Source organism: Halichoeres trimaculatus, unplaced genomic scaffold, assembly GCF_033239565.1.
Source record: "Halichoeres trimaculatus isolate MK-OKI-2021-1 unplaced genomic scaffold, fHalTri1.1 fHalTri1_scaffold_9, whole genome shotgun sequence".
Lineage (NCBI taxonomy): Eukaryota > Metazoa > Chordata > Actinopteri > Labriformes > Labridae > Halichoeres > Halichoeres trimaculatus.
The window spans coordinates 33634747-33644935 of NW_027437188.1; the positions used below are offsets into that span (position 1 = coordinate 33634747).

General features: G+C 38.2%; 2 protein-coding genes across 3 annotated transcripts; both read right to left on the reverse strand.

Moving 5' to 3' along the window:
- Positions 1-606: 606 nt before the first annotated feature.
- On the reverse strand, positions 607-4527 carry sertad3 (SERTA domain containing 3). Its single transcript, XM_074679199.1, has 2 exons — positions 4277-4527; positions 607-3132 (listed from the first exon to the last, which is right to left on the reverse strand). Exon 2 carries the CDS (start codon positions 3123-3125, stop codon positions 2214-2216), a length of 912 nt encoding a protein of 303 aa, XP_074535300.1. The 5' UTR covers positions 3126-3132; positions 4277-4527; the 3' UTR covers positions 607-2213.
- A 1526-nt stretch (positions 4528-6053) lies between these two features.
- On the reverse strand, positions 6054-9543 carry blvrb (biliverdin reductase B). Of its 2 annotated transcripts, none has more exons than XM_074679889.1 (5): positions 9308-9543; positions 7486-7647; positions 6997-7086; positions 6680-6808; positions 6054-6437 (listed from the first exon to the last, which is right to left on the reverse strand). In XM_074679889.1, the coding sequence occupies exons 1-5, from the start codon at positions 9390-9392 to the stop codon at positions 6280-6282; spliced, it is 624 nt and encodes a 207-aa protein (XP_074535990.1). In that variant the 5' UTR covers positions 9393-9543; the 3' UTR covers positions 6054-6279. The 2 variants fall into 2 exon arrangements, with proteins under 2 accessions (XP_074535990.1, XP_074535989.1); XM_074679888.1 differs by having other exon boundaries at positions 6677-6808.
- Between the last annotated feature and the right edge of the window lie 646 nt (positions 9544-10189).

Consider the following 10189-nt stretch of genomic DNA (forward strand, 5'->3'; position numbering starts at 1 on the left):
AAAAAAAAAAAAAAATGAAACTTCAAAAGTTGGAAAAAAATCAAAAATTTTTGGAACTTTAAAAAATTGCGTAGCTTTACAACAATTCTTTTAATTTCCCATAATAAAAACACTGAAATAAAAAAAAATGAAAAAAATCCAAATATTGAAAAAAACATTTCAAATTAATTTGATTTTCAAATTTTTTAAAGAATACTTGAATTTTATTCCTTATATTGATACTTTTGCTTTACTCATTGTGTTTTGTTGTTTACCAATTTTCTTCATTAAGTTATCTTCCCAGGGCTGTAAAACTTGAGGTTAGCCATAGGTGCATGAAAATTGGTGGGCTGTTGATGTTGTAGGAGGTGAAGTAGAGCGGTGGCAGGCTTTATTGACAGATGGGATGAAAATTTAGTTCAACTAAATGTTAACGCATGATCTGTAAGTAAAATAAAAGTTCTTTATTTTAATGTTTTTTTAAAGCTACAAGGAGCCACTGCAGAGGAGTCAAAGAGCAGCAGGCTGAAGACCCTTGTTCTAGTAAATGACAGAATCAGTCTCTAAAAATACTTCTGTTTATGTCTAAGAGGATTAAAAACTGGACAAAACGCCAACTTTGTTTCCACATTTTATTAAAAACATCAGTATAAGTGAACAAACATTTTGCCTTCTTTTGGAAAGGTCTTATTACATAGTAACAGGACATTCTGTCCTCAATCTCAGAACATAACTGTGAAACATTTTAGAGGAAGATAAAAGAAAATACAGTACATAAAAACATCATCATTAGTGGATTGTAAAGGATGGTAGAACACGTATAAATAGTTTAGGACTGCAGCCCTGATATTCAGAGGACCTTTGCATAGGTCAAGACATCATGCATCTCAGCATCAAACATTACACAAACAATAAAACACGTTAAAAGACTTAACTTTATGGATTCTGAGAGAATAATTCGCCTGAAGTTGTAACTTTACCACATACTCATTACAGAGTGAAACAAAAACCATGAGCTGCTGACGTGACTTTGAAACACGTTTGAATTCAAAAAGTGCAATAATTCAGATGTAAACCAGTTGGAACGGGTGAATTCGACCCACTAGAGTCTGATTAATGTGTGAATAATGTTCACACAGTCAGACTTTACAGGCACCTGGGCCTTTGGCCGACCCAAACCTCTGTTCAGGAGAGGCTGCTGCAGTGGTTGAAAATGGTTTTAGGGGGCGTTTCTCACGATGGACTTTCGTGGGTTTTTCCACCTACTTCAGCTGAACTCATTACAGACCTTATTTAAATTTCCCATCAGCCCCCAGATGGACACGCTTCATCAGCTGAGTTATTTTAAAGTGTCTCTACCTGTATTTGAAGAAAATATTTCAGTCTGTCCCTGATGTTAGAGGAAAGGTTAGAAAGAAGAAGTGTCCTGTTGAAGAAACCTTCAAGAACACATCCCACATGTGAAATCCCTTCAACCTAAAGATTTGTTCTTGTGATTCCCAGGTCAAACCACCTGATATTATAAATATACTTTGAGAGTGAACACGTTTTCTTTCACACTCCTTTTTGATCTCTTTGCACCTGATTTCATCCCGTTTCTTCACAGAAGATTTGACCCAAACATTAGTTTTAACCATACAACCTCAAACACCAGTTAAACTACATCCTCATTCCGTACTCATTAACACTTAAGACTTCACTGATCCCATCTGCCCCCCAACATCAGTCTACTGGCTTCTTTTCTTGGATATTCAGTGTGAGGATCCAGGATTACTCGAGTCTGTGACACATTTTTAGGCAACACTGCAGCAGATTTCTCTCTGCTCCCTTATCAAGCACCTTCCTCCACAGTTCAAGCAGCATGAGTCATGCAGGAAGCTGTAGTTTTTTTTTCATTGTGCACTGACTCATGGCTTATTCGCTGTGAAGGAAACTCACAGCCCTGTCCGGCTCGTGACCCACATTTTTTTTTTTGTACTGCTTTCAACCTGAGAGTGAAAACTCTTCATATAACTGAAAAAAGTCTGAAAGATCCTTCAGGATAACAAACGTCTGAAGCCTTTTCTGTCTCAACCATCCCCACATTTCTAGAGCGCTCTTACTACAAAGACCATGACACATTATTTTATAAGCAGTATATAAAATAAGAAAGTGAATTTCTGACATTATAGAATAATTTTGACGTCTCCCGTAGGGATTCAGTTTTTGTCCACATTGCGTTCAGGTCTAGGCCATCAGGACTCGACCAGGATCTCCATCAGATGCTCCAGCTCAACATGATTAGCAGCAGAGAAATGTGGCAGAGAAAGAGAGGGCGAGGAGGAGGAGGAGGAGGAGGAGGAGGAAGACAACGGGCTGAACGAGGAGAACGAAGGCAGGCACTTTAAATTCTGGTTGAGGGAAAGAGGGGAGACTGGTGAGAAAGGAGGGAGGTATCGTAAAAGCTCATCACCAGCAACATTTCCACTTCCACGGAGCCCGAGCACACACATGTCCCTCTCCAGCAGGGACGTGTCTATGTCCTGAAACAGATCCTCAACAGTGAGATCGCTCAGGTAGCTGGAACCTGCCCGACAATCTCTCTGCTGCTCACCACAATCTCTGCCTCCGAGCCTCACCCCTCCCTCAGGGAGCCCTGACAGGTTCTCCAAAGACCTGAGAGGAGTCCGTGGAGCTGCTTGTGTGCTCCCATCCATGGTGGAGTCCAGTGCAGTGAGGATGGAGGAGATGGCAGCTGAGAGGGAAAAATCTGAATCCATGGACATTGATCCCCAGTCCTCGTCTTCATCCCTCACAGGCAGAGGGGCGTTTGGAGCACTGAGAGCGCCGCTGGGTGTAGACCTGTTTATAGCACAGTGTGACGTGTTATCAAGAGTTAAGAGGCCGTTAGAGGAGCTACAGGGTGGCTGTGACACCTCCCACTCTGCAGAGGGGGCACCACAGGCCTCCAGGCTGACCTGCCGCAGTGTGTTGGCGATGAGGACAGACCTCCTCAGGCTGGGCTCAGGGAGCTCCTGGCTTCGCTGGTACTTGTTCAGGGAAACGGAGAAGACGAACTGGCGCTGGCTCTCCCAAAAGGGGTTGCTCCTATCTGAGACCTCCATTTCCTCAGGGGGGAGCTTACGTTTCTGCCCTTTCATGATCATCTTCAAGCTGTGGAGGGAAGAAAATATTAAATCAGCTTTGGAATAAAACAAGAAACTCAGTTTACAAATCTGATCAGTGAATCAGTGAAAAAACTTGTCCTACAGTTCAGGCTCTTCAGTGACTGAGAGGCCTGTTTTTCAGTTATCTTTTTTCAAACATTACATGAATGAATACATTAATTTAAAGAGATTCAAGAGTTGTTGTTCCTCCCGGTAAGACCCTATTCCAATACCGAAATACTAATTTGTCTTTTTTTGAACTCCTTCAGCTTTTAAAAAGCCAAAATACTGAAAATGATAAAGTTAAAAAAATAGACTGATCCACTTGATAAAGCAGAACACAATGAGCAGGTCTGTGTTTAAGGTAAGTGTTTAAGAGTTCCTCAAAATACAGGAATGTAGATTATGAGGTAATGTGTATTTGAGTAGATATACAAATACATGTATATGTGTGTATGTACATGCTTAAAGTATCTGTAGAATTGTGCATTTATGTACTGGATGTACTGTACTTAAAAGAAGATAAACTGGTGCCCTAACAGTTGGGGATTTATATTGTTTTTACATAGTTTGCAAAATCGTTTAATTGTCTCTGTTCTGTCTTTCTATTTGTCTGTTTTATCATTGTCTTTTACGAAATAATCAGTTTAAAAATCAATTCTCATTGCAACACATATACATAAACACACATTTTACACATAAACAACTATTTTACTAATCATGAGCTAACTTCCTGTCTGATCAGACTGATCATTCCAGCAAAACTTATGTAATTGATAAAAACGTATTTCAAAATGTTGGATGAATGTTAACGGAATTTAAAATAGGGTTTGACAGAAAGAAATAGGCTTAGTCCTTTTTCCTAAAACCGAATAGTTTTCTGAGTTTTCAGTACAGCATACTTTTAAGTTTTACGTCCAAGCTGAAATCACTAAATGTGAGTGGGGGGCATTGGCTGAGGTTGGAGGCTGTAACATTAGTCCCATCGTGTAGGAGGGAAAAAGAAACACGACATTTAGGGCAAAAAACTACTTTAGAAAGACTTCATTTATCTTGATTATCCAGAAGAAATCGATAACGTAGCAACAAAACTACATAAATTGTCGAATTTCACTTCAGTTAGCAATTTTAAACTTTAAGACGAGACCGACCTGTTGAGTTAGTTGGTGTGTTTCCTCGGTGGGTGTAGAAGAAAAAGTAGCCGTTAGAGTGGGTCCTTTTTCTGCTTCGTTTCGATGGAAAAGGTTAACGAACGAAAACTTTTCACTTAATTAAATATGAAAACCTAAAAACACGTCATTTAAAATGAAAAGACTCTTAAACGAGTCACAATCCGACTACATGCTACACCGGAGTTTCGCTAACAGAATGAGCCGGGTCTTCTCCCGCCCGTGATTTAAGTTTTACGCCAAAACACGAAAGGCATTATGGGAGGTGGAGTTCTTCTACCTAAAGTTTCATTTCACACTGAATAATCTTACTTTTTAATAAACTTAGAGCACCTTTGTGAAATATTGAAAGAATAAAGTGTTATTTGGATATGTCAACTCACCTCCATTGATATTTTTTTTTATCAACTAGACTGTGTTGTCGATGCTGCTGTTATGTAATTTGCATTACACTAATTCCTAAATGATTACATCACCAATAGAAGAGGGAATCCCACAAAAATGAACGTACGGTTCAACAATATGTTTGTTGAAAACGTACTAACACTGATTTTATTCACAGTCAGCATGTTTTATCTTATGTTTCGAGATAGTTTGTGCAGAAAATGCTCATATTCTGTGAGGATATGAAGCTATACTGAACAGATACATTCATAATCAGAGGTATTTAAAAATACATCTCTTCAAATTTTACTGACTATGTTAACACAATTTGGCCAGATTTAAAGCTTTTCAAGCTCGATTTCACATGTTTGCGTGTTGTTTTCCATCTTAAACGAAAGTTTCCGACTTCCCAATGTGTAACAAATGTATGGTAAACATGTATTTTTTTTTACCTGAGAGGTAGAGCCGTCTAGGATGGACAGGGTCAGTTCAAAACAGCCTCTAAGGTCGTGAAATCACCAACATGCCAAAATTTAACTGTTTCGATTTAAATTCCAGCACTCGTTTCCTTTTCTCATGAAAAACCAGCGAGGCAACTTTGAAAAAACAGCTTTGGCTCCTCCTAACAGTGCAAGAGGGCGGAGAAAAACTTTAAAAACATCTAACTACTTCCTGCTGACTTTTCAAAATAAAAGTTTAAAAAGTGTGCTAGAAAAGCAAGGTTTTTCATAATTTTAGGGAATAAAGGTCAGATGATGTGACGTTAACGACTGGAAAATAAAGGTTCTCACAAGAAAAATAAAAAGTTATAAAGCTCTACGATTTTAAACATTTTATCATTCGCCTTATTGTACTGTTGCGCGTGCAGCTCTCCTCCAGAGCATTGTTTTATTGTGAAAAGACTTTACATTTCCGGTTTCATGCAGCATGTTCTTTAACTACCTGACTTTTTTCCCTGCACCGAGTTGCACAACAGCTATGCATGCCATTCATCTGACAGAGGGGGTGTCCTTTAAATAAGACAGACTCACATAAGGTGACCCGCAAGGACACTAGACCTAAGGATGAATGTGTTTTTTTATTCAATTTTTTAATTTACTATTATCAGGTGTTTTCCTTTTACCTATACCACGTCTCAAACATCCTTTGGCTGATTCATATCTAATTACATAAATTTAAATCAATGGATATTTTCATCTCTTTTTTTATTTTCATTGAAGATCTTAAATCAACTTATGTTAAGTAATAAGAACAAAATTTAAAAATAACACAAATAATGATAGATTCATTTTAACTGCTTTTCAAATTGACTAGCCTGTCAGGAAAAACTCATTTCAAAACTTTTTTCAAACAGTCTTTTATTTTGAAAATCCAGGCCTTTCTGAAAGCCGAGTAGCAAAAAGCAGCACCTCAAATGAGTTCAAAAATAAACTTCAGTAATGAATGTATAGTGCAAAGCAAAAGCCTGTCAACAATAAAAGCATATAATGATGAATGTAATTTGTCTGATCACAAAAAACTATTGTTTAAAATCTTCATTTTCTTCTCTGACAACTCCTCCACTGCCCAGAGGGTGTCAGCAGTGTCGCACTCAGGATTATTTATTTTTTATACTCTCCCCACAGTCCCACAGTCTTGCCATCCCACTCGTTGGTGGACAGACACTTGACAAAGAAATGTCCCAGGTCGTGTTTGGAGATGGCTCTTCCTCTCAGCATACTTTCTGCCGTCATGTAGTTTCCTGTCAGAGGAAGATCATCTGGAGGAGCGAAACAGAAAATACACAAAATAAGAGAAATGTCACCAATTATGTCTCTATCTTCAGTTAATGTAACAAAAATCACAAATAATAATAAAACATATAGAAATGGAAAACATGTGCAACATAAGAGTCAAGTTTCCTTAACACTTTTATCAGATGAGCCAACTTGTGCAGTCTTGCAGAAATAACTTATAGAGGAGCCTAAATTAAGATCTTAGGTTGTTAATCTCTCTAACCACCGATGTGAGGAGGCATTACGGCGACGTAGTCCAGTCCCGATGTTTTCAGCACTGTGTACATCCGGTCGTGATCCTCTGTCACAGGAATCAAAGGAGGTGGGACTTTGGAGCGATCCCACAGCAGGAACGCTGGATATGGGGAGGGAAAAAGTAAGAAAGAGAAAGAAAGGAAGAAATGGAAGCAGTTAGCTTTCATTATTTTTTAATGTCATGACTATCTGAAAGCAAAAACACATTTTTATGGTATTTCTTTTGTTTTTATAACTATAATAAGCCATGTAATGCTCTGATAGGGTTTTAACAACAGGGAGATTTACCTGACATGCAGCCGATGACTTTACGGATCCCACGAGCTTTCATGGCTTCAACGATGTTCTTTGTCCCTTCAGACATCATGGTGGTCGGACCTGATGAGCAGAGATCAGTTTACAACAGGCATAGCTTAAAGACACTTTTGTGTCTGTCTGGAAGTGTTGGATTAAGGAAATTCAAGCACACAATGTTTAATTTTACATCTTGAAACTCCATCTTTTATTTTCTTTGAGGTGAATGTGATTCATATGTTGTTGTGAAAGTCTTACTGTGCCCTCTAGTGAATGATTGACAATATTACACCAATAAATACTACAACACTGTTCAGTTGTGTAAAAAAAAGAATCCAATTTACAAAAATATAAATCAATGAGTACCAAACTAAAGCATTAACCAGTCCTACTTTTTATAAATTGATGCAAGCAAACTAAGAAAGATAAAAAATTTTGTCTTTTGCAGTAATTTGTGTCCTTTCTCAAACCGTGCAGCCTTACTCAGGTCGTTCCTGGTGCCTAGGATGATGATAACAGCATCCTGGCCTTCCATGGTCTTCTTCACATCCTCTTTGTTAAGCACGTCTCCCACCACCACTCTGGACGCCTTGTGGTCAGCAGGTAGCCGCGCAGGGTCTCGCACCAGCACTGTCACATTGTATCCTGAGGGAGGAAAAATGGAAAGGAAACAAGAACTCATGTCATCATGACACTAAATCCTAGTGCTTACTTTCATTCCTGTTTTTCCCATCATGCAAATGTGGAAGCAGAGACGAATACTCAGCAGTTTTACTTTAAAACAACAACTAAGGAGCAGGAATTAGTTCTGCTGACACAACAATCGAACAATCTAACTGTTTTTTGCTTTCACTTCATGAAACTAGTCCAGTCATCTGAACAGTTATTGTACAGTTTCTGGCACATGTGCCTTTTTAAAAAAAATGATAAAGATTTAATTTGTTCCAGATGCTTCTGTAACACTTTCACAAACTCCATGTAGAAGATCACACCCCTCCTGTACAGACGAGATAATCACCAGCTCATTCTATCAGCTCAGAGCGGACTGTGACTCAGCAGAATGTAGCTGACCCACAACGTTCACATGACTCAACAGTTTTATCGAATAAAGCATGTGACAAAAGTGTTTGTGTAATATGTGTGAGTCAGGGGGTGTAGAGTTTGTATTTTGGAAATCGTCTGACTGATATCAAAGCAAACTGTTTACAACTAATTCAACTTAGAATGAGAAGTTTTCAGTTTGGGTGCTTAAATGTATTAAATTGATTGAATCAGCTGTTTCCCTCTAATCCCTGACAGATAAATTAAGTCAATGGCTGCTAATGAACCGGAATTACCTCCATTAATCTCTAAATACCTTAAAATTGATACATAATATAATATTTCCAGGTCATTTTTATGCTTACCACCCCTACAGCTAGATTAAAACTTAAAACTCAAGCAAAAATAAAATACACTGAAGCAGACTTTCTACAATCCAGACTTTTAGTCTATCTTTTATAGATAATTCAAGTTCAGAAAACAAAAACAGTCAAATTAGGGGTACAACATACCACAGTTGCTTATAACTACTAAATAAAACATTCAACATGTCTGAAAAGGAGTGGGAAGAAGCAAAAGCTTATCATATCCTACCCCGACTTACTCTCCCTCTAAATTAACCAAAATATGTTCCTTACTAAGTGATTGTTAATGAATTAAACTTTTGTTTTCTGTGTCTAACTTTGTGTTCTTGTGCTGCTGGCTGTCTTAGCATGGTCTCTTTAAATAGAGATTTTTAATCTCAGTTGGATCTACCTGGTAAAATTAAGGTTGAATAAAAATCAATGGTGTTTTCAGATAATGCTCAAATGGAAACATTAAGAAAAGATAGTAATTAATGGTAAACTTCACTTCACTTCACTTCATTTAGAATTGAAGAGACACAAAATCAGCAAATTTAGTCCATGAGTCTGTAATAAATATCATATTATAGTACTGCCTGTGTACAATCCTCTGCAGAAGTAGATATTTAACATTTGCTGTTATGACTCTGGGTTTTTATTCAGTTTTGAATCAACTTTGTGTCATCACTCAGCTCATGTAAAACCAATATTGGATCATAAAGCTCAGGTTTATTCCCCTTTCACCCCTTTAAAGTTGGCAAACAAGTGAGCACAGACCTAGGTCGATTTATACTGCAAGAGCAATCAAACTAAGGTAGTAAAGCTTTGAACAGAAAATACTTTACTTTTACCCCATATGATGCAAAGTGTAAAACAACAACCATGCAATGTTAGGTCAGCTCTGAGTGACCGTTCCTCACCTGCAGCCACCGCCTGGGAAAGGGTCGTTTGCCCGGTCATCCCCGTGGCCCCAAAAATCGCAACGTTTTTGATGCTGTCCGACATGATTCGTGAGAAGCGGTGTCCACTGGACTGCAACAGCTCAGAGATCAAACCACAGCCTGGTTTAGAGGAAACTTTCACTTAAAAACCACATTTGACAGGTGAGGGGGACGTCTCTTTTGGGTAAGAAGAGGAGCACTTCCGCAGTTCTGGCTCCGCCCACATGGGGAGTTAAAGGGACCGCGCAGCTCAGTTTTTCCTGTTTTCAGCTGCAGTGAAGTGAGAAAAAACAGCTCCTGAAGTCTTATAGCTATCTACAAGTTGATTTCCCATATTTATAGAAGTCTCTTTTGAAAACAAAAAAAACTTTGAATATAATATATCCAGCTTTGTACGCTTACATGGAAAAAAAAAACTTGATTTCAGGTCAGAACTCTGTACAGCAGAGAGCTCTTGATTTAAAAAAGGATCAAAACAATTAATTGACATACACAGATTTTTAATATGGAACAGTCACAGAGGATGCTGGCCTGCTTTTTGTTCCTTTTTTAAAACACATCTCCTCAGGGCTTCCAAAACAGACTCGCTTTGAGAGGCCTCAAGTGCACTTAGCTCTTCTTCCTCTTTTTCATCAGAAATGGTGACTCTGTAAGGCAACGTGGTGCTATTTATAAAGCATGTTTCAAATATATACACAGGGATAGGTTCAAAGAGCCTCACAGAGAGGTTGACAACAATAAGATACAAGAGTTTGGAAAAATAGAAAGTTAAAAAAGATAAGGGATGATATTATTTAATATCTCATAGTCCATTTGCTAACTCTGCTGACAACTAAACCACTAATTTGGGTCAAATTTTCA

Excerpts from the sequence above, each read along its gene's own strand:
- sertad3 (XM_074679199.1), bottom strand. The coding sequence starts at position 3,125 with ATGATCATGAAAGGGCAGAAACGTAAGCTCCCCCCTGAGGAAATGGAG.
- blvrb (XM_074679888.1), bottom strand. The coding sequence starts at position 9,392 with ATGTCGGACAGCATCAAAAACGTTGCGATTTTTGGGGCCACGGGGATG. Across the intron at positions 7,648-9,307 it reads TTCCCAGGCGGTGGCTGCAG|GATACAATGTGACAGTGCTG; the intron begins GTGAGGAACGGT and ends TTCCTCCCTCAG. Across the intron at positions 6,809-6,996 it reads AGTCATCGGCTGCATGTCAG|CGTTCCTGCTGTGGGATCGC; the intron begins GTAAATCTCCCT and ends CCCCATATCCAG.